We start from the raw sequence: 24,357 nt of genomic DNA, 5'->3' as shown, positions 1-24,357 counted from the left end.
CGCTCTCGTTTTCTTGCCTCTTTCGTGCAGGGATGAGAGCATCCATGGCGAAAGAGACGCCCTCGAGTCAAATTGCGAGAGCATCCATGGGCGTGTGGGCCATGCTGTATTGAGTGGGAACGAAGTCATTGGAGCAGAAGCATCAACGACGCACGGGAGGAGTTCCTTTCTCCGTGGTTGACGGCTGTCCCCGTAACTCCATTTACTGGCATCGCAAGTTTGGTGTTGGAAGAGAGGAGGAGGTCATGGTGACTGATGATGGTCCTGCAAAATAATGGCAAAAAGCCCACTACTAGTTTGGGCATCTGGGAGCGACACCTCACGGTCTTCTGGCAAGCACATATGGATGCTCGACATGTGAGGCAAGGATAAGGAAGCGGTGGATCCTCGACCTCGTGGAGAAGCGAAAACATGGCATAGCAGCGGTACTCTGTGGTCTGAGGAAGAAGATACTGCTGGCGCTGACAAAGTTGGGTGACATATCTTATGTTCACTAAAGGTAGAACCACAGCCTGACGGATGTGCCCTCTTGATGGGATGACTGAGTGTACCATGAATCCTCCACTTCACATCACCTCCCTCCCACACCCAACGCCACCACCCTATATTCTGCTCCTACTCCCACTAAGTTTAGTAAACCTGCTGCCAGATTGGATGTTCCTTCTCATGCGTCCTGATGATTTATGATAGTTATATCTAGCTAGTTATCCTATTTTCTATACGTAGCTTAATCATGGATGACATGATAGAGTGAGATAGTTACCACTAGGTCCTATAAATATGATTATAGTTCATCAAACAAGATAGTGTATGTGCATTTTGGAAATATCTTGTAAGTGTTCTATGTCTTATCTCTTGTTTAAATACTATATTATTTTCTGGATTAAAAGTATTTTTTTAATTACATCATAGTATTCTATTTTTTATCATTTCCTTATTATTCCATCATTAACATCTATGGTATTAGAGTTAGGTTTCAACTTGAATTGGGCATTATGACTTTCAATGAAAATTCTATGTCGTAACCATGTATTTTCATCTTCTCGGACAAATGCTATAAATTTTAGAGTATCAAGATGAAGACTCTATTCAAGTCTCAATATTTTTAGGACTTAATAGAGAATAGATATGCAGATCCAAACGAAGAAACCAAGTTGAAAAAGAATAAAAAGGACTCAAAGACATTGTTCTTCATTCAACAAGTTGTATATGAGACAATTTTATCAAGAATTACAACAGCGACAAACTTAAAATAAGCTTGGTTAATACTTCAAAATAAATTTCAAGGCTCATCAAGGGTGATTATGGTAAAACTTCAAACCCTTCATCGTGAATTTAAAAATTTTATTCATGAAAAATAATGAATCAGTGTAAAATTTTCTTTCTTGAGTGATTGAAATTGTTAGTCAAATGAAATATTATGGTGAACGTCTTCCTGATCATATAATTGTTGTACAAATTTTGAGAAGTTTAACTCTGAAATTTGATCATGTTGTTGCCGCAATCGATGAGTCAAAAAATTTATCTATATTTTTATTTGATGAACTAATAGATTCTTTGCAAGCACATGAAGCAAGGCTGAACAGGTCACTTGAGAAAAGTGAAGAAAAAGAAGACAAAAAATCAATAAATAGATGACATGGTAGAGGAGGATTTCATAGTACAGGAAATGAAAGAGGAAGAGGAAGATGACACTTTGATGGGCATGATGAACAAAAGCAATCAAATTATGATAAAAAAAAAACTACAAAAGTGGAATTCAATGTCACTATTATAAAAAATTTGGTCACACGAGGATAGATTGCTCGAAAAGAAAAAACAAATAAGTTATGTAGAGAAAAATGAAGAAAATAGTAAGTTGTTTATAACTAATTTACAAGTTAATGATATCTCAAATGATATTTGGTTTTTGGATAGTGGATGTTCTAATTATATGTCAAACATAAGATCAATATTTAGAGATATTGATAAAACTTATAAATTGAAAGTTAGACTTGGAGATAATAAGCAAATCCAAGTGGAAGGAAAAAAGAACAATTGAGATCAAGACAAGTCAAGGGAAGGTAAAACACCTTAATAATATTTTCTTTGTTCCTAATTTATTACATAACTTATTGAGTATTGGACAATTGATAGATGATAGATATTCAGTTATATTTGATGATGGTTTATGCACTATTAAAGATAAAAAATCTGATTTGACTAGGGTAAATATTTGCATGACACAAAACAAGATGTTTCAAATATTGAAAATTATGCTTTTGTAACAACTCAAAAGAGTCTAATTTGTGACATTTAAAATATGGATACCTTAATATTAAGAGTTTAAGATTATTAAATTAAAAAAAAATAATTTTTAGATTACGTAAAATTAATACACTTGATATATACGAAGAATATATTTACGACAAATAACATAAAAAATCATTTGGTTGAAGTTAATATTTTTTATTGTTTAATGATAATTATAGTCACATGAGTTCAATATATTTTGAAATCTAAAATATTTGATAATTTTTAAAAATTCAAGATATTTGTAGAAAGACAAAATAGTAGATATAAAGCCACTTCAAACATATAGAGATAGTGAATTTTTATCTAATAAGTTTAATTTTTTTTATGAAAAAAATAGTATTTATAGAGAATTGATAGCACCTTATACACCGGAGCAAAATAATATAGCTAAACATAAGAATCAAATTATCGTTGAAATAACAAGAAATTTGCTTAAAGGAAAATACATTCTAAATCAGTTTTGCGTAGAAGCAATTGTAATAGTAGTTTATTTGTTAAATATTTTACCAACAAAGACTATTATGAATCAAACTCATTTTGAGGCTTGGTATGGTACGAAACAAAGTGTAAAGTATATAAGAATTTTTGGTTGTATTGCTTATGCTTTGGTAAATTCACAAACCAATACAAGCTTAATGAAAAATCTAAAAAATACATCTTAATTAGTTATTCCTTACAATCCAAAGTATATTGGTTATTCTAGCAGAACTAAACACTCTACAAAATCAAGTGACAGATCCTGCTCCAATGAGTTCATCATCAACCTCACGTAATAGTAGTTCAAATTCTAATTCCTCATATGAAACCCCTTCAGAAAAATTCAGATCACTAACAGAAATTTATGACTCAACATTTGCTTTGTTTATTTTAGATCCTATAACTTTTGAAAAAATAGTTGAAAAAGAGGAATATCGAAAAGCAATGAAAGAGAAAATCAAGTCAATCGAGAAGAATGATACTTAGGAGCTAATAGATCTACTGAAAGAAAAGAAAGCTATTGGATTAAAATGAGTGTTAAAAATAAAGTTTAATGTAGATGGAAGTATCCAAAAGTATAAGGTTTGAATTGTAGCAAAAGGATATTCATAGCAGCAAGGTATTGATTTTGAAGATACTTTTTTTCCATTTGCTAGATTCAAAACCGAGAGAGCTTTCTTGGCTTTAGCTACTCACTTGAGTTGTCATGTTTATCAATTTGATATGAAATCTATATTTTTAAATAAAAATTTATATGAATAGATTTTTGTTACTCAATCGGAAGGTTTTTTTGGTTAAAGGATCAAAAGAAAAGGTGTATAAGCTAATGAAAGTTTTTTATAGGCTCAAACAAGCTCCGAGGGTATGGTATAGTAAAATTAATTATTATTTTCATCAAAATAGATTTAAAAGGAACAATAATGAACCTACTTTTTATCTAAAGAAGAAATGTAAATATAATCACCTTTGTATTGATTATATTATATATATGGGTTTATCTAACTCAGTAGAATTTAAAAAATACATGATGAATAAGTTTGAAATGTTAGATTTAGGTTTACTATATTATTTTATTGGGTTGGAAGTGAAGCAAGGATCAGATAAATTTTTTATTTCATAAAGAAAGTATGCAATGGATCTACTCAAAAAAATCTAACATGATTAATTACAAAGTTGCGGCAACACTAAATGAGAAATTGAAACTTGAAAATGATATATGTTTGACAAATGCAAGATACTATAGAAGTTTGGTTAAAGATTTGATTTATCTAACTCATACTCGATATTACCATATTTGTTGGTGTAGTATCCAGGTTTATGTATAGCCTAAGCAAACATCACATCGGAGTTGTTAAAAGAATTCTACGTTATATTGCTCGAACTATATATTATGGTATTTGGTATTCTTATAATTTTAAATATAGATTATTTGGTTTCACTAATAGTGATTGGACAAGAGCTTTAGATGATAGAAAGAGTACTTTAAGCAATATTTTTAGTCTCGGATCAGGAGCTATATCTTGAAGTTCAAAAAAGCAAACAACAAATGCGTTATCGATATTGGAAGCAGAATATATAGCCGTAATATCAGCAACTTGTTAAGCAATATAGCTTAGAAGACTTCTTGAAGATCTTCATAAAAAACAAAAAGAAGCAATGAAAATATTTTGTGACAACAAAACCACAGTTGCAATGATGAAGAATCCAACATTTTATGGAAGAATGAAACATATAGAGATACTCTATTATTTAATCTAGGATCTTGTAGCAAGTGGAGTCATAGCAATAAAGTATTATGGAACACATAAACAAGTAACGAATATCCTCAACAAGTCATTTTCAGTTCAGAAACATATTTATTTCATGTCTCAAATTGGTGTATGTAACTATGAATCAAGGGGGAGTGTTGAGAATTGATTCACGATAATTATCTAGGCAATTGTAGTTACCATGTTCTAAATAGTGGCTGATGATCTAAAAGTTATATAGTAGTTTCTACACCTAACTTAATCATGGGTAACATGATAGAGTAAGATAGTTACCTCTAGGTCCTATAAATAAGACAATAGTTCATGAAGTAAGATAGTGTATACTTGAAAATATCTTATAAGGATTCTATGTCTTATCTTTATTTAAATATTCTATCGATTTTTTTGATTGAAATTTTTTTACATTATATCATAATATTCTATTTTTTTATATATTTTTGCTAATCCATCCCAACAGATTCTCCTTCCGGTCTTTGGACAACGAACAAGCATAGCTTGGTCACAGCAGCAAGAAACTTGTTCATGAGATCTTTCATCGAGAAATGCACCATGAAAGGAACCAGTGCACTGAACACATGGGATAGATAGGACTGTTCTTATACGATTCTTATGCTGCACAAAGCTAGTAAATCAAGGCCACGGGTAGCACCAGTTTATGCCTAGAACAGCTACTGGGACACAGGTTAAGGACCACACTACTCAAAGAATCCATATTTTAACTCTACTGGGAACTCTAGAGAATAGAATGGTTAGACAAGTAGTAAGCTTGGTGGGGAATCTAATCAATGGTGACGTGATTGAAGTGAACAAGAAAGAGCTTGCTTGATTGTAATCTAACTTGCTTTCTATGCTTGATTTGTCATGTTAAGATAACACTCGAGTCATAATTCTAATTATCAGAAAAGATAGCCCCAAACAAAAAACAAACCTACATTGGTCATTACAAACTCCACCTGACCATGATGACATTCTAATGTTGTTGTCATGTTAGGTCAATTCAGAAACAAGAGAGCCTAGAGAGTGAGGTGTGCATCCTCTCTATATGTATCCCACACTGCAAGGAGAGCCTCCCATGGTCTTCTTTCTCTAACTGGGACTTGGGGTACTTAGAGAGAGAGAGAGAGAGAGGAGTTGAATTGTTTCACTTGCAGAAACTGTGGCTGCAGGGAGCATCCAAAGGGATCGCATTGATCCCTTGAGACACGTTTTCTTCATTGACAGTAATCGGATCATGCGATCTTTTTGGATACCTCCTCCGGCCACTTTTACTATCCGCCCATCCTTCACTGGACTTCCCTCTTTCCATGGAGAAATCCCTGCGTAGGTAGGTTCGAGCAGGCTGCTGACTGCCTGAGAGTAAGATTGCTTCTGAGGAATCTCTGCATGCCTTCCTATTCTTTCTGCTACTGATTAAACGGTCTTTTTCCTCTGGTACTTGCCATCATGTGTATTTTTCTTTCTTGTGCATCAGATACCCTAAGAGAAGTCATCTCCAGAGGAAGTCGATAGGGAGAACATGCATCATCAATTATAAGTGTTTGTTTCACTCATGCTTCAACAGGTTCTCTCAGCATTTACTGGAAGAAGAAGAAGAACTTGATGCACTGCATGATGGCCCTGCAAAAAGTTTTTGGATTACTGTCGAAGGTCACAAGTACTTGTTCTAAGTTTCTTGCTACTTACATGATTCTACACAACAAGTATATTGATGTGTTGAGAGCTGATACATAATTAGTTGAGGACTTTGATGAAGAAAAGTTCCACAATTTTTTTTGTTGATTTGTTCATAATTATTTTCCTCTGTTAATACACAAGGATTCATTTCAAAAGAATCAATAAGAAGAAGAAGAAGAAGAAGAAGACACTTAATTCTTTTTTATGAGCTCTATATTATGGCAGATTATATATGTATATGATGATAAGCATTAAAACCTTCAAACATAGAATAATCTACTTATTTTGAGAATGGTATATTTCTTAGTTACAGAACTGGAGCAGACTCTTAAAAAGATCCCAAGATTTCTTCAACAATTACATACCACATGAAATGTTGATCCTGATCACCATCACTTTTGCAACATGAACTTTCATGAAGAACATCTGGCTGCCTTCTTTTTCAACGAGGAAAACAGATCATTATCATGCCTGGTGTGATTTTATCCAAAAGGGAGAAAGGAGAAGAAAAAGGGAAAGAATGTCACCATTCATTGAGAAATTGGGGTGACAAGTTTGGGTTCCACTGATCATTCATTGTGAACTCAATATTTTTCTGTCATGCACAAAAATTATGACTTGAATTCATGGCAATTTCATTTCCTGTTATGAAAGAAAAAGGGATGATCTGAGTGCTAAGAGTTGCTTCAACATCAAGGATATGAGTTAGAAACCAAGAATCAAACATGCTTCTCTTTGGGGTGATCTCAAAAGAGCCACTCAGTTCTGGATGCCATCAAACAAAGAAGCTTAAACCTGGTCTTGTTACAGAGAAAGCCTATTTGTAATGGAAAGAGGAGAGGGATGCATATCATTATATAGTTATTGCATTTGGTCTAATCAATGTCTGATTCATATACCACATATTAGTCAATAAGAACTTTCAGCATGATTATACAACATATGTTGATGACATCCTTGTCAAGAGTATCAATACAACCAAACCCACAAGAAACCTTCTGCACATGAATCCCAACAAATGTGCACTGGCATGACCAGAAAACACTTTTAGATTTTCTGCTGGGAGTGGCAATGAATTGAATTTTGAGAAAATCTAAGTCATTTCAGAAACTACCTCGATAAAAAAAGTCGAGTATATATGGACGATAACAAGACTCGGAGAACATCTATAGTTATATAGTCGATATATTATTAGGATGCTAAATGACAATAATACTGTAATTCTGAGCTAAAATAGCTTCCTCATCTGTATTACTGAGAAAATCTGAGCTTCTTTACATTGAGAAGCCACATACATAAGATAGAGACGATTTCCCAGTGTACTGCTATTGTTTTCTGTATAGACTATGGACGCAACTTTGTAGTGCTCCTTTCACCTCTACCACAATGAACAGCTAATTGGGGAAGAAACATGTTCAGAAGTACCACGACCCAGGCTATAATGTACCATGGAGACGATTAAGCTCTTCCGACGGGAGAAAGAGGGGGATGATTTGGTACATAGCTAGCATGATCACCTTGGGCTCTAAGAGGTCTCCCTGACTGACCACAGACATCATGTTCCCGGAAGCTTTTTGGTTCTGCTGAATAATTGTCAGGTTTCCTGCCATGATGGATTGCTATGCAGATTGCAAAAGCCTGAAGCAGAGAAATGGAAGATAGATAATCAACAGCATACCGCCCGTCTCCGAAAGAAACCATGCTGAAGGCATGTCTTTTTTCTTGAGATCCACCCTAGAAGAAGAGGTTAATTATTAGCATTATCTACATCAACACCAATGCTACAAGAAAAACAACAGAGAGTATGTTTGGAAAGAGGAACAAATGACTGGCCAAGTGGATATACCTGAATGAATAGCTCAAATCTGTAAGTACGGTCTGTAGTTTGACGATCTTGGAATGAACCAGAGGTGCACTCTTGGAGCTTGTCGCTAAGAATGGTTAGCTTGCAACCCTCATCCCAACCACCACAATCACAAGCTCCTCCTGATCTCCATCTTTCTATCAGAGGTGAGGGCTCACCATCGGTTGACAATCCATGAACACCACTCGGAAGTATGACAGATACACCAGATCGATCTACAGCAACATCATGCCGATCGGTCTGCAAACGTTTCTCTTCGTTCGGAGCACTTCTGAATTCACTGCAGCGCAAATCACCAACATTTGTACTTTTTGGCATTTCCAGTGGTAGATTAACGACGACGGCAGCCAGCTCGCTCTTAATTGGATTGTCAACAGGTTTGTGAGATGTTGGTGTGGATTCAGCACCGAACAGATTAAACTCTCTCACGACATGAGAATTGTCATACTGGTAGCTCCTCAACTTGCAAAGTGAAACCCTCAGCTGGCCAACAACATTGGAGGTCAGCTGATGCTTCTTGCCCTTACTTACAGGGTTGCTCCAGAACATGCTTTTCTTCTTAGAGTCTTTAATGGAGAATAACTTATATATGCACTCAAGGCCATCATCATTGCTGACACTTGTCATTGTCGTCGTCGCTGCCAGTACCTCACTGTCGCAAGACGAGATTATAAACGAAGGATATCCATTTTCCCAAGCAAGTTGAAGAAATGCTTGCTTCACTGATGCCATATGCTTTTCATCCTGATGTATTCCTTTGCATGTAGAATCAACACTTGTTTTTGATGGCTTGTGCAATCCATGGAATGCTTTGACGGTTCTACTTAGTTCACAGGAATGGCGACCCGGTAAGGCTGCAGCTATCCCAGTCAAACGAAGATTGTTCTTTGGCTTAAATAGAGGATCAAGTATCCTCCTCAGTGGGCTTTGCCGGCTTTTGTTATTTCTGGTTGCTTGATCTCCCTGTGAATTATATAGATAAGAAATTGTCTCGAATTGTTCTTCAGATGAACCCTCCTTCAAACTACAACTTCTGCTCATTCGGCTTAAACCAACACTAGTTGGATGGTCAGATGATTTCTTTTTCTTTCCTGTCACAGCCATAGCTTTTGCCCCAGATTTTCTGGATTCTTGGATTGTGTTAACTTCAAGTTTCTTGCAAGGATCTCTAGGAAATAATTTATCGGTTGGTCCTGAACTTTCCGACGGAAGAGTGCAGGATATATCAGGTTCATCTTTCAGAATTGTCCGTGGGAGAGGACATGAATGCGGAACATGAGGATACTGTCGGATGATCTCAACATCTTCAGCTAAACTGCCTGAATAATTGTTGCCATTCCTCTCATCCAGCCAGCCATCACTAGTTAACGGGGAATCAGAATTAAGACATCCACCGTCCACACTCTGTCGAAGATAATCCCATCTTACTCTCCGATCCAGGGATAACCATGGCATATCATCGGCTATGGGTAGGCTATGAGGGTAGTCCTGTGGCATTTCTGCTTTCATCAAGCTACTGTTTTGGTCCTCCACCACTTTTGTTGCAGGAGAGTCATCAATCTTATATCCTGAAGGCGAAGTTGCAGAATGCAGAGCTACGCATACTTCACTTGAAATGGCTTGTGAATCCAAATTTTTATTGCCATCTGTACCAAGTTTGTGGTCAACGATTAAACAAAAATCTGCATCGGAATGTCTCTCATGCTGGACAGGAAACTTAGAAGAAGAAGAAGAAGAAGAAGAGGTTCTTGAACCACAAAAGCCATTTGTATGTGCAGAGCTTTCTTTCTCAGACATCTTAATTGAACTGTCCAGAACAGGTGGTTTCTTACGATGAAACGCTGAAGGAGATTTCTTCCCTCGAGAACTAGACATGGTTCTACAAGATTGGTTTGAAGAACCAAATGTAGAAAATGTCGATGACATGGTGCTACTTGATGCAGAGTCTCCACCACCCACATCGGTGACACTTCTTTGGTGGTATGCCCATCTCTCGAGAAGCCCCCAATCCAGTACTCCAAAGTTCAGTGCCTTTTCATGAATATTATCTCCATTTTCTTTGCGCTGAAGATAATAAGGTACATTCGACATGTTCTTAATTGGTCCTTCGATCCCGGTCGCATTCCTACTACGCCATGGCTTTCGACAATTCCCCAAAGGTGATACACCCGAGTTCTTGTTCACCTCATGCCGAAGCCTTTCGGTTTTAAGGGTTCCAACCTTCTCTAACACATGAGCATTCTTGGTTTCACTCGAGGGGAGACCTTTCTCCTTGGATGATTTTGAGGAACGGTGCTGAAGTGATCTCATCTTCTCACTCTGATTGAATCCCATTTCTATCATAGTTCTTTCATTGTTCTTGACTGCAGCTAGCTTCCTAGTATGACGCAACAGAAGTGGTAGCAATTGATGACTCTCACAACAAGACAGTGTACTCGGTTCTCATGAGTTCATGTCTTCATGTTGAGGGAGAAAGAAACTTCGCATTCAATCTCTTTCGGTATGACAAATGCAAAATGCTGCATACACGTAAGAAAGATCAGCGTCCATAAGTTGCTCAAGTAGTGATAATAACTACAAGAAAGAGTACTACAATCAGAAAGTGAGGCATGATTTTGACATGATTCAGTAGCAAAAAGGGAAATTTGAGACAAAATTGCTTGTCATCACAGTGGTGTTGATTCTTAAAAACTGATCTAATTCAAGACTAGAGAACATGAGTTCCTTTCTTTCACAAATCACTATCAAATGCTTCATTTCGTTCACAAACCAAAGATGCCATGAGGAGACGCAGCAGTAAAAAATGAAAGCTGATGAAAGGAACAGGGTGTCTCCACCGCCGATGGTCGATGAACTCTATGTTCGATCGGCAAGCTCGGGAGCACAAGACCGCAACTTTCTTATTTCTATGAACAATCCAAAGGTGCTCGAACTGTTACCACCAAAAAATTGCTTTGATTTGAGTGGCTACCGCCCATCGGAGAAAGAAAGAAAGAAAGATACACCAGCAACAGAAACTACAGCACCATCCTCCCCAGACCTGCTCATCGTACCTAATTCAATCTGGATATCAAACTTGACAGAGCCAGATCAATTTCCCTACACGAGAGCCACGAATGAAAGAACGACGGCAAATCGCAGGGGAAAGCATCGTCTCAGAGATCACCATGTGCGAGTAAGCAAGCTAGAGACCGACGACCAGACATGAGCAACCATTACGAGAACATAGAATGGGGGCTGGGGGGCGTACCAGCAAGAAGAAGAAGAAGAATTGCCGAAGTAGATCTGCCTTGCCCCGTCTCCTGGGTCACATGGAAGAGTGTAGCTGGCATCAAGGTAGCCTTGGTAGTAAAGTAAGAGACTTACCACCGCAGGTGCAAGACCAAACGAGAGAGAGAAGCGGGGCGGGGAACCCGCGATCGCGGAGGGAATTAGGGAGGGGAAGCGGCTGGTGGTGGCGGTGGGCAAGAAAAGACGTGCGGCCCGTCATGCGACCGCGCCTCGTCGTCCTCCATCTTCTATGCGGCCGTCGAGTGCGTACCCCGTTGCGGTCAATCCGTGGTGGGTTCGGTAAGCAAAGGGGAATTGCCAATGATTGCTTCGATCACAATGAAGCACGAATGATTGCTCCCGTCCTCTGCAAGTAATCGCTGTAGGCTTTATCTTCTTTAGCGACAAATCTCGATAGGACCACTCCATGCAAAGCGCTGAACAAAGAGGCAGCTTTGATAAATGGTCGCTCAAAAGGCCGTGCAGCGGTAATCTTTAGTTCAAAGCAAAGCAAGAAGCCAAAACAAAGCTTTGGTCTGTGGATAGGCGACGATGCCGCAGCGCTAGCTTGCAATCATCCACATCGCTCCCGCCTACAAAGAATCCAAGGATCAAAAGGGCGGTGGGATGTGCGATCACAAGTGGGTATGAGCTCGATCTTGTCGAGATATAACTTATGTGATATGGAGAGTACGTTCCAATGTAATCTCTCGAGATGACAAGTCACTATTATAAGGTGTTGGTGTCATCTAAGCGTCTAGTTTGACTTTGGGTTAATTTTGACTTGACATTATTGGTGTACACAAGATTTATATATACAAAATTATTAATGAAATGACATTATTGTTGTGGCCTCGATGGAGCTCACATGCACTCATGCATTTATGCCACGTCAATGGGAGACATGGTTGGCCATCTCGCTATCACTATGCGATCAACACCAGTATATTAATGTACATCGATGAGGTTATTTTGGTACTGACACTCTACAAACCGAATTAAAGAATGATGTTTCAGTTATTTGCGAAAAATAATATGAATAATTTTTTTTAGTCGTTGAGGTCAACTACATGAATTTTTTTTTATTATCGAGTTCAATTGTTCTCGATAAGAAGTTCACGTAAGAAATATGATATCATCCTATCTCATCAGTCTTATATTCAATTTATGATATCGACTTAGCATCCAACATCAAGGTCCATTTAGTTCTTGATCTCAAACATTAGAGGGACATTTGTTGAAAATGTTCCAAATAAGTAGTTACAAAACTAATCATCAAACCTATCATCTCCCTTTACTAAACTCGTGATAACTTGAAAGATGGCCTCTGATCCGAATCCATGACATGTCGGACAATCGTTTTAGTTAACCGTTCTTAATTCTCAGGCCCATTGGGGCCCACTGCCCATCCAACGACCTATCGGACTTGGCGCAATTATTGAATGGAATTTAGGCCCACGGCGCCTTTTACATTTCCCACCTCCGACGATGTCGTTATTCTATTGCCCCTCCCTCACCAGTCGATTCTTGCATATATATATATATATATACATATATATGCGAGTGGGAGTTACCCTAGGCAGAGGAGGCGAGCGCGTACTGCTCACGCGTTGGAGCCGAGGCGAGCGCCCGGAGAAGAAGGGGAAGGACGATGTCTTGGCAGACGTACGTTGACGACCATTTGTTGTGCGACATCGATGGCCAGTGTCTCACGGCCGCCGCCATCGTCGGCCACGATGGCAGCGTCTGGGCCCAGAGCGACGCCTTCCCTCAGGTATCCTTCCTTTCGCTTCTCTTAGTAGCCTCGCTTGATTCTCCTGCCCGTCGTTCTAGTTAGATTCGATCGGATCGTGTTGTGATCTTTGGATCTGGCCGATGATGATTGGAGCCGGAGATCTATCTTTGGGTCCTTTTTCTGTGGTCGGTGGTGAAAGTGACTGGGGAGGGGTTTTCTCTATCTGATCGAGGACTGTTGGTTCGTCGTAGATTCGATCCCCTTGGGTTGTGATTTTCCTGTCGACGAAGAATTTGACTTCATGGATGTTGGTAAGTGTCCGATCATGCTTTTTAACTAATCCATTGCTTGTCGGAGCAACGGGAACTTTGCTGGGAGGGATTGGATGGCAGATCAAATCATGTGACTTTCTTACATCGCATTAAATTTCAGGTGTTAGTTTCTGCAGGGATTACCAACGGTGATTCGAGAGGGAATCTAATTCCGGATTTCATGCTCAAGTGACATTAGTTGTTGCATTCGTTACTGTAAGATATTAAGCTTCGGCTCTTAGAGGTCAATACAATTTCGAAACGTGAGCAATTTTGGTTCTTTTATTTTAATTACAAAACGATGTAGACGGAGTTGTCAAGGGTTCTTTATCCTCTAAGACCGTTGAGCTCAGCCTCTATTGTAGGATCATTAAATGTTTGTGGTGGCGATAATTATTGTTATAGGATCATTGCAAATAAACTTATTGTGAACTTCCCTAATATGAGTGGGAGAGATTATAACACTCCAAATAGTTTCACATTGGATGTGGAAAGTGAATTGAGTTGGCTTATAAGAGCTAGATGAGTTTTACTAGAGACCATATGATTCTAGACTATCAAGTTAATGAGTTAGTTGTCTCATCAAACGGTATCATGACAAATGGTATTAGAACACACTTAGTATTAATCATGTTGAGGAACCCAAATAGGAAAGAGCTAGATACATGTGGATATGGCCAAAGAGACATCACTATGTGAAACCACCAATATGTTGACCCTCAAGTTGCACTGAGGTTTGATTCTAAGATATGTCGGGTCTTGACGATGATGTGAAGCCCTAAGTGATGAAATATTGCAATACCTCAACTTTAGTTTGAATTGAATTGGTCTACGAGAACTAAATGAGTCTTCTACTATTAGCTTTGATTTGAGTCTTCTACTATTATCATCCTAATGGGTCAGTTATCTCATTGGGTCACATCATAACAACTAAGATAGAACAAGGTTAGTTTCTCATCATTTTACAAAGGGATATGATGTCGTCAGTTAATCCAAAGGCATTCTCATCATATAGTGGTTTTGAAGAACTTTTATTATTTATAATTTTATATAGCTTAGAGTATAAATTTATCAAGTGAGCTTGCTAATTTCTTAAGTTAGTCAATGAGTAACTGTTAAATTATGTTTATGAAGTATAATGATCAAGATATCATGTGTACATTATGCAGATATACATTTGATACCCATACATCTGTTGATATGTGGCATGAATATGTTTGCCTTTGTGTCAATGAATATGGACATTTACTTGTGGATGACATGAAAATAAAAAAGAAAAGTGTGTTACTTTATTTGCTTTTTTTTTATTTCAAGGCTTTTTTTCTCTCCGATTGTCAGTGCAAATATTCAATATAATGCACTATCTGATCGTTCCGAGGATTCTTTCTATATCTTTTATTTATTCAGTCAATAGCTTTATTCTTATTAACTGTGCAGTGCAAGCCTGAAGAGATTGCTGCAATTATGAAAGACTTCGATGAACCTGGGTCTCTTGCTCCAACTGGTTTATACCTTGGTGGGACGAAGTACATGGTCATCCAAGGGGAACCAGGAGCTGTTATTCGAGGGAAGAAGGTCAGAATTCTACATCCCATTTATGGACTAGACTAAATTCGTGCAATTTTTAGTATGGATTCAGAATTTCAAGTGCATGAAATTTCAACTTTGTTACAAAGAATGTCTCATTCATGGTACTCACTTGATTTTTCAAGTGATTAATGTTCAGTAATATACTTGTAACACTTAACAAATTGTTTAATGATTTCAGTAATTTATGTGGTAGTTTCTCCATAGATGACTTGTCAACTTGTTTTGAGAAGGGTCAATACATAAATACTGGTTTTGTCAGTAGTGCTCAACTTTAAATTTTCTAAAGGTTAAGGTGTGAGGTAAGGTTTATTCTATCTAACCTGATAGATTAGGGATCCAGTAAATGGAAACAGCTTCTCTGTAACTAAGGCGGCTATGTGCATTGATTTTCTCTAGGCCTCATATTGATGGGACTCCCTGCATTATGTTGTTCTTTCCTATACCAAATAATTGAGACATTACAACATCTTGTTGTTGTTGTTATAAAATAATATAATGAAGATAAAAATAAATTAAACATGGGAAACAATGAACTATAGAGCGCATACAATTTGATAACTCAGATTTTCTTTATGAACATCGAGAATGTTGTTTGTTTTATAAACCTTTTGATATTATAGCAATCAATCATCAGTCTTTTATGGCAAAATTTTGTGTTAAAATGCATTGTAAATGGCTTTGTGGGTTTATTCAGTCTGCTGGTTAGATCATCTCAATGCATTGTGAAAAAAACTATATTGAGAATGTTTGATTCCCATTTGGCTATCTATCAGCTTGTTTCTTACTAACTGATGTGTTGACAAAACACGATAATTGCCTGTGTTGTCATTGCCTATGCTCATCGTCCAGAGTCTGTTTTGCATTATTTATTGAAAAATTGGCTATATGAATGTTGCAGTGGCATATTTAAAATAAAAGAACACACACATACATGTTCCCAGTGGAGTACATAATTAAGAAACGCAATCTGATACTTTTTGGTAAATAATGTCTTCAGCCGCAATTTCTGCTGACCGTTGACTTGTTTTAAATATTTAGGGTTCTGGCGGTGTCACCATCAAGAAAACCAATCTGGCTTTGATCATTGGCATATATAATGAGCCCATGACGCCTGGTCAATGCAATATGGTAGTGGAGAGGCTTGGCGACTATCTCTTTGATCAGGGCTTTTGAACATGGCCATGGAGCCGCGATCCTTTTCTGCCGGTCGTGTCTTTGGTGTTAAATCCTTGGATGGACTTTATGGAGTCTATTTCTGCCAGTCGTGTCGTTGGTGTTAAACCCTTGAATCTACCTGAACTTGCAATGAGCGTGAGGAATAACGAGCTTGTGGTCTATTTTGGGCGTTTTGTTTCAAAATCTGGTTGTTATTTGTACCTGTTTGTGTAAACTACTACGTTGAGAGACCTCTCTTCTGTAACATTTATCATGCTTGTCGTCTTTCTCTTCAGCATGCTTGTTGTGTGTTGCTTTCCGTTGCATGTCTATAGAAACATAGAATGTACTTTTGGGGTTGGATAGTGTCTGGTATACTGATCAAAACCATCTGCTATAGCACATATCATATTTGATAAGGTTATCACAGTGTGGTAATTATTGTTCTTCCTCTTCTTTTCAGCCTAGTTGACATTGGCATCACCCAACTGTTCTCGAGGAAGAACCAGTGGAAGACATGAGGCAGGAACAAGGCGTTTGGGGCTTTGCAACCATGTCCTCTTACATGTGCCTTTGTGGGTCATGCCTCCATTCCTGCAGCGAATGCCTGGACTTTGCAAGCTGTAAAACATTTCTTCAACCCATGAGAAGCTCTCTCAAGTAACTATTTTCTTTCATTCTTGTTTATAGTGATAGAAATGAATAGCGAGCAAATATGTATATATATATACATATGTGTGTGTGTGCGCGACTGTGTCACTGTAGTGTAGATTAGTGGTGCCGAGTTTGGAGGGAAATTTTGAATGTTCATCTCATCAGGTAAGCTTGTCCCACTTGTCCTCCTTTTTTAAGATTGGATCCATTAGGTCATGACATTATTGTATTCATGACCCCTATTCTAAAACCCTGCGTGAACTAATAATATTAATTTCCTAGGATAGCGTTAGCCTTGACCTTGCTGAACTCCTCAAAACAGTAATCGGACACTCATAGTACTTCAACCGTGATAGACCAGGGAACAAGAACTGGTGCACTATCATATCAATGCTTCATAGGAGCAACGAATTAAATCAACCAGGCACCGGGTGTTGGTGCATGCATATTGAAAACCTGAGCTGGAGTAGTGCAGAATTAATGGATGAGAGTTAGAAAAGGACAAGGACGATAATCCTACGTACCTACAAGCATCAACTTCGTAGATTGTTTCACGCTGAAGTGACACCATTAACGTGATGCTTCATGCCGATCGAGCAATGTGATCGTGTGGTTCAGTCCGTTCTGCTGTCACCTCGTTCGAGAAGGAAGACGAGGAGCGGCATGCAGCAGCGATGCACTCGATCGGTGGAGTGGAGCAAGGACACGGGCTGCTGTGCCAGTCGAGAGATAGGGTCGTGGAGGAAGCTGTGGTGACGGAGGAGAGCAGCGGAAGTGGCCAAAGGGCGAGGGGTCAAGAGGACGGTGGCAATAGGAACTCCAGTTGGAGTCGTGAGGCAAGGTGATGCAAGCTACGGGCCCTGTGATTGGAAGGCGACAGTGCACGCAGCGTAGGGAGAGACTGAGAGCACCGAGGAAAGTCCACATGGTGTTTTGTGTGCACACACTCCCAAACTCTCTCATCAATCATAGCAAAACCTAATGATTGCTGAAAAGGAAACATGAAGGAGGGAGTGGAAAGTTTTCAGGTCAGCAACCTGCTGCTCATCTGCTGACCCTCTCAGACCTCCCACATGACTTGTTTCATCTCATCTTTGAAAACCATGCCCACCCTTCAATCTTGTGGAGTTCTTTTCCTTTACCTTATGATAAGTTGTCTATGTGAGCTTTTTTTCTTAACTCCTCATCCATTGGCTTCAGAAGCCAGTGGAGCTTCAGAAGTTGTCTATGTCTTGCTTTCTTGGATTGATCACACTCTTCGGGTACTTATGCCCATCTTGGGTTCCATAAACTTTGTGTGTTTTCTTCTTCTTGTGAAACAAAACTTTATTGCAGTATTGATCTGAGTGGTTACAGATGTTTTGGCCAAAGTACATCAGATGATCCTTTTCCTTTTGTGTTTCGCTATGGGTATGAGTGAATGGTTGAGCAACCTTTGGTGTCTCTTTGTTTCTTTTAACCCAAGGATAAGCTGCAGAAAAGAGGCACATGCAAACCAGTCCAACAAAGTCCAGTAGATAAAGAGGTTGAAGATGATTAACTTGGAAGGAAACAATGCATCTCCTGAGGAAGATGAGATTTGTCAAGAATTTACATGGAAACCACACTATGCTTCTCTCTCCACCAGTGCTGTGAACACAACAGCAAAAGAAATGATCCAGAGAAAGAAGTACAGATCTCTCTATGTTCCTCTTGTTCTAATAATCTTATGACTCTGTTCCTGCATTACCACTTCCTTGGCAAGTAGAACTCTTCCTCTGCCTCCCTCCTCAACTCGGTGGACTTGTCGATTTTCCCAACGACAGCACTCCTAAAGTTGAAGTCCTCCTGAGCTCGAGAACAGGGCCTCTGGAATCCGACTCCGCTAAGAGCAGCCATGGACTCCACCGTCGCTTCGCTCAGAGGCAGCCTCTTCCTCGTCCCGGCCGGATCCGGCCGCTGCTTCGGGGCGCTCTGAGACCTCAACTTCGCCTCGAATGACTCCGTGCTCGCCATGTAGTTGGGGCAGCTCGGCACGTTCGAGAAGCGACGGAGAACTCCGTCCTCGTCGCACACGCTCTTCGCCCCAGTGACTGGCCAGTTGCTGCATGAACTTGCGCAGCGAGGGGTGCTCTGCGCGGTTGCAGATTGTCGGCATTTCTCGAAGGCGAGGCACCAGTCGTAGTCTTGGAAGTCCCGGCAGTCGGGGACGGAGATCCTCGCCGGAATCTGGCATGGGAGAGGAGACGAGATGGAGCTCCAGTGCAAGTCTTCGGCGGGGTCTAAGACAGATGGAGTAGTTCGTCGGGAAGACCTCGACCTCGGGCGGCCGGTGTCGACCTCGACAATCTTCGGGCTCCGGTCGAAGCTGTTCGAGACATTATCGAGGCACGCGGAGAGCCTTCTACTGTGGAACGACGACGTGTTCTCACTCCGCGTATCATCGAACCTTTCCTGCGACCAAAGCAAACAGATAGCGAACCGAGCAACACAGCATTAAATGGCGCAGCAGCCTGTGTTGGAAGCATACCAACGATCGCCGATGGCGGAATTCTAGCTGAAACCTTCGGTCATGTGGAAGAAGATTTCGAGATCTCTGAGCTCGGATGGTGGCCTGAGCTCTGATGAGGGCCTGCATACTACGAAGAGTAGCTGTGGCTTGCTTGCGTACCAGATAGCCTCTAACTAAAGCTTGTAGCTTCACTAGTGCTTTGAGAGCTCGGAGGGCTTTCTTTGCCTACAAAATCGCAAACCAGAAGGGATTAAATCTCGTCCTGGAAGAACAGGATGATGTCATTGATTAGGATCAGAAAATATGGGACGTTTAGCAAGAACAAGGCGAGCATGAAGCACGCAGAGGGAACCAAGGTGAGCTGGTTTCAGTACCAAGTATCCCCTGAATGATGTCTGGATCTTGACCGCCGCCATGTACCGCTCGCGGCAGCTGTCGAGAGCGGCACCCGTCCCCCTGGTCGTCAGCCGCACGACCGCGACCGCAGCCTGCGCCGCCGCCACCGCTGCGTCGGCGGCCGCAGCTGTGGCAGCGGCGACGGCGATGGCGTGCTTGCTCTGCTCCTTGTCGCTCTCAGCGTAGAAGGACCTGAACCACGCGGCCTCCACCGCCGCGGCCGTCGAAGCATTCTGACCGAGCACCACCTCCCCGGCGTCCCTGGCTGGCTTCCCGAAGCTCCACCTTTTCTTCTCCCTCCTGTCCTCGCCACCGCTGTAGCGGGAGTACTCCTTGGGATCCTTGCTCTCCTTCTTCCCACCCCACAGGCTCCGCAGCCACCGCGTCGCCCGGCCCATTTCTCGGACTGTAGCAACAAAGCCAAGTGATTTGAAGGTCCTACAAGGAGCACAGCAGCTCAAGAGAAGTGGATGTGAGTGCGGTGGTCTCACACACCCTAAAAGAACAAGAGAGCAGGGAATCTCACAGTGAGGAGGTAAAAGCTAAAAAAGAGGCAATACAATGATTAAAGAAGCGCTTCGAACAACACAAGGGGAAACCGAAGGAAGAAGAATTCGGCCAAAAAAGATGGAAAGATGGGATCTTTTCAAAAGGAAAACTCTGTCAAACCCTCGTGAAGAACAGCATTACAAGACAAAAGTACGTCGCAGGGTGACCCAAAGGATAAGGAAGCCTTCCCCACCACCACCCCGCTGCCATTAAACTAATCGCAGCTCCACGTAAAACCCATAACCTATGCCCATTACACAAAAAAAAAGCAGCGCACAGAGAGAGAGAGAGAGAGAGAGAGAGATGAACGGAGTCCAGATTCAAAAGTGGAAGACCAAGGAAGGGCTTGGCTTGTGCACATAAGCTCATCTGGGAGTTCAAAAAAGGGGCGCAGGAAGAGGAACCGGCGATCCAAATATTCTCTCCCCCTGCAAAAGTTGGGCAGAAACGACGCGGAGGGAGGGATCGAATAAAGCAAAGGACCGGCGATCTTAAACGCGGCGCAGGATCGGATTTTTCCTCACCCTACTCACCCGGAGGATTCAGAAAAGGACACCAGGAAGAAGAGATCACCCCCACCACCCACGCCTCTCCATATCGAAACTACGTAACCAGTAGCCCCACTTGGTCACGCAACGCAGGGGTTGAGGAAGAGAAGACGCGGCCTTTCCTCCACCAAATCCCTCACACAAGTACAGATCGTCGCACGTCAAAAGATAGCCAACCGACCCGACCCCGTCTCCTCTGGTCCAGTTTTATTCACCAGAAGAGGAAGAGAAAGAGAAGAAAAGGAGAGATTTTGAACCGAGATCTAAAGTGGCGACTCCCACCGCTGCACCTCTCTCTCTCTCTCTCTCTCTCTGTGAGTTCCACTTGACCGCTGACAGTGCAGTTATTAGTCCTGCGCTTCGCTTCATGACGAGCGTAGTCCCTCCCTCTGTCATTCCATCCATACTCTGCCACTGTTCACAAGGTCTCAGCTTTTTTGCTCTTCCTAGCATCAGGAACTGCTCCCAAAGGACAACACCTTAATTCCTAAAGACGGAGGGAAAAGAGACCACCGGTCATTCCTCTCATCTTCCAAGAAGATCGTATATGGACGTCATCATATAAAAAATATATATGAAACAGAGCAGAGCAGAGCAGTGGAATGAGCTCCATCACCCTCCCACCATTGCCCAGCAATTGAAACAGCTGCTGTAAAAGCCCACCAAAAAGATTTCTTTTTTTTTTTAACCTGAAAACTCTCTTACTCATCGACAAAAATCATTTAATTCGTACAAAATTGACCTGATTATTATATTATATTATTCTATTTAATTAGATAAAATATATTATAAATCTTATTAGATTTGATTATAATTATTGATAAAAAAAATTAATTATGATATGATTCCTTAATAAGTGATTAAACCATCGCCTTAATTTATCTGCTTTAGTCTATATAAAAGTACATAACTTTATAGGGATAAAATAATATATATTAAGATTATATATTTATTTTTAATCTCTCTCGTTCTCTATTTCATAACTTATAATTATCCTATGAAGGATAAAAAGAGGGGAGAAGACGAGTCGGATCTTACCACGATGCATGCACTCGTAGATCAAATAAATATTTTTTAATAAAATTAAAATATATGCATCATGAATTTGATCTTCTTTATTTGATTTCGATTTCTGATATTAAAGTTTTTATATAACAATAGCATAATTATGATTTTTATTCTCACAATTGGTATCATAATCATATTTTGAAATCAAATACTTTTGATTATAAAGTATGTCAGATCTATTTTATTTAGATATGTTTATTAGTATCCTTCGATTATGAAAGATTATTATACGGTTTTGATTGTATGATACTTAAACAATTTGTGTGAATTATCAATCTACTTTTATATCTCATCTTTCCTATTGCTTGCTTGTGAGCGATGTGAGATTTCTCATGTTTAATTAATGGACTATCATTAATAGTCTATTATTAGCGAATGCATTGTTGAGATTGGTGGCCTCCATGGTCATTAGCTTAGTCGCGGACCGTATACAATTGTTATTATATATGGTAGAAGCACAATGAGGTGCAACAAATGCCTGTGTGTAGTAGTAGCCTTACAACGACCAACCTATCTTGGTCGTAGGTGACTACAATAGTGTCGTTACCTACGGTGACTACAACAATACCACTACAATGACGTTTGCTAGTCGCAACCAACATCGAATGGACACTAACAAATAATATTTAGAATTAATTATAGTCTAAAACTAACAAATTAGAATATTTAAAGATAAATTTAAATTTACTAACAAATCATTAGCTAATATCTTACTAAAAAATATTAAATTTTAGTATAATAGTATTTAAAATTTTAAAATTATTTCATCAACATGGTTGACAAAATTGTACCCTAAAAACATTAGATATGCATGAATATGGTTGAGTCTTTTCTTATATAATTTATTATTAATTTTATTTCCATTTAGTTTGGCTCATTTAAAATTTACTATAATAAAGCTAAAGATAAGTAAATCTTAAATGAATTGACTAGTATATGTGTTTAGAAAGAATTAAGATTAAAATAAAAAAATTCATAATATTATATATACTATTCAAAGAGTGTATAATAATTAAAAAAAATTATAGTGTAAATCACTTGAGTTTATAAATATTATATAAACTCATAAAAGAAAAAAAAAATCTTTATACTAAAGTGCTATTAACAATACAAGTCCCTAATATATGTTTCCAATCAAACATTATATAAATCCTTTTCTAATACTTGGTGGATTAATTTTGACACTTCAATTTATATTTTTAATAATAAAAATTTATTTTAATATGAAAACTAGACAAATATGAAATATTTATCATTATAAAAAATATTTTAAAGTAAAAAAGATAATAATTGGTACTTATCATGATGGATCTTAAGTGTATACATTTTTTTAATTCTTAAAATTTAAATTCTTATCTAGAATTATTTCTTATTTGGTGATAGTAAGCTCATCATAATTTAATGAAATTTAGTTTTTGAATCTGTGTATATATATGATGATATGCATACAATTAATATGAATCTTGAATTCGTAATAATCCTATAATAAAATATTAGAATGAAATATAATTTTATATAATTTTTTGACATTATATATAAAAATAAAAATATTAAAAAAACTTGTTGATATTAATTTTTTTTAAATAACTATAATATAATTATGATTTTTATGTTTATACTAACATGATACTCTCTCTCTCTCTCTCTCTCTCTCTCTCTCTCTCTTCCTTTACGTCGTCTCCTCTCCTCACAATAACAAAGATGCTGTTCCATTATTACGACCATTACACCACCTTAAAGATGTCTTGTCGGTGTTCTATCCTTCACAATAAATATGCTCCGGCTCATTCTTCCTTCTTCATCATGAAACCTCCGTCATCGTCTCCCTCCTATGCTGTCCATTTTCTCTTCATCTCTTCATTGCCATATTAATTTTTCATATAATAATAAGACATTTTTTAGTGATAACAGCTTTAAATATAATCACATAATATAAAAAATGCTTCAATAAAAACCTTAAATGGAGTTAATTTTTTTACCAATATATATATATATATATGAACATATTTGTAGTTTAAAATATTAATGAGATTGTATAATAAAAATATATTTAAATTTGAAATTATTACACTTTATTTTAAAAAAAAAACAATATAATGGCATTGAAGGCCAAAGTGAAAATATCTTTTTTCTTTATTTGTGATATCCCAACTACTCCTCTGAAAATGATTCTATTTTGAAGTAGTTTTAACATAAATTTAGCAACAAAGCCAATATTGAATCTAAAATCTTAATTATAAGAAAACAAAAAAGGTATCCAATTTCTAGGTTTTCAAGGAATATGTACCAAAGTTAAAAGTTTTAGAGGTAGAATTAAAAATCATTGACTTTAAATAAAGGTTTTATGTTGAAGGAAATTAAGATAAAGGGGGGATTTTTTTTTCTTCTTTTTATTAATTTTAGAAATAGAGATAAATCAAAGCTTATGGTAACAAAAGATTCCAAGAGAATCCGAATTCAAATCATGAGTGAGGACAATTGAGTCATTTTAGTACTTCTTTCTTATAGGTC

General features: G+C 38.6%; 3 protein-coding genes across 4 annotated transcripts; 1 reads left to right on the top strand and 2 right to left on the bottom strand.

Moving 5' to 3' along the window:
* Positions 1-7,217: 7,217 nt before the first annotated feature.
* Positions 7,218-11,942, bottom strand: LOC135626056 (uncharacterized). 2 transcript variants are annotated; one of them, XM_065131246.1, is made up of 3 exons: positions 11,330-11,942; positions 8,062-10,598; positions 7,218-7,949 (listed from the first exon to the last, which is right to left on the bottom strand). In XM_065131246.1, exons 2-3 carry the CDS (start codon positions 10,420-10,422, stop codon positions 7,674-7,676), a joined length of 2,637 nt encoding a protein of 878 aa, XP_064987318.1. In that variant the 5' UTR covers positions 10,423-10,598; positions 11,330-11,942; the 3' UTR covers positions 7,218-7,673. The 2 variants fall into 2 exon arrangements, with proteins under 2 accessions (XP_064987318.1, XP_064987321.1); XM_065131249.1 differs by lacking the exon at positions 11,330-11,942 and adding an exon at positions 11,019-11,318.
* A 969-nt stretch (positions 11,943-12,911) lies between these two features.
* On the top strand, positions 12,912-16,435 carry LOC135626046 (profilin). The gene is made up of 3 exons (XM_065131238.1): positions 12,912-13,123; positions 14,833-14,970; positions 16,024-16,435. Exons 1-3 carry the CDS (start codon positions 13,001-13,003, stop codon positions 16,156-16,158), a joined length of 396 nt encoding a protein of 131 aa, XP_064987310.1. The 5' UTR covers positions 12,912-13,000; the 3' UTR covers positions 16,159-16,435.
* A 1,873-nt stretch (positions 16,436-18,308) lies between these two features.
* LOC103978570 (protein IQ-domain 26-like) lies at positions 18,309-20,447 on the bottom strand. The gene is made up of 3 exons (XM_009394406.3): positions 19,660-20,447; positions 19,304-19,510; positions 18,309-19,227 (listed from the first exon to the last, which is right to left on the bottom strand). Exons 1-3 carry the CDS (start codon positions 20,077-20,079, stop codon positions 18,520-18,522), a joined length of 1,335 nt encoding a protein of 444 aa, XP_009392681.2. The 5' UTR covers positions 20,080-20,447; the 3' UTR covers positions 18,309-18,519.
* Between the last annotated feature and the right edge of the window lie 3,910 nt (positions 20,448-24,357).

Source organism: Musa acuminata, chromosome BXJ1-3 (assembly GCF_036884655.1).
Source record: "Musa acuminata AAA Group cultivar baxijiao chromosome BXJ1-3, Cavendish_Baxijiao_AAA, whole genome shotgun sequence".
NCBI lineage: Eukaryota > Viridiplantae > Streptophyta > Magnoliopsida > Zingiberales > Musaceae > Musa > Musa acuminata.
This window is presented reverse-complemented; position numbering and strand designations above follow the sequence as displayed.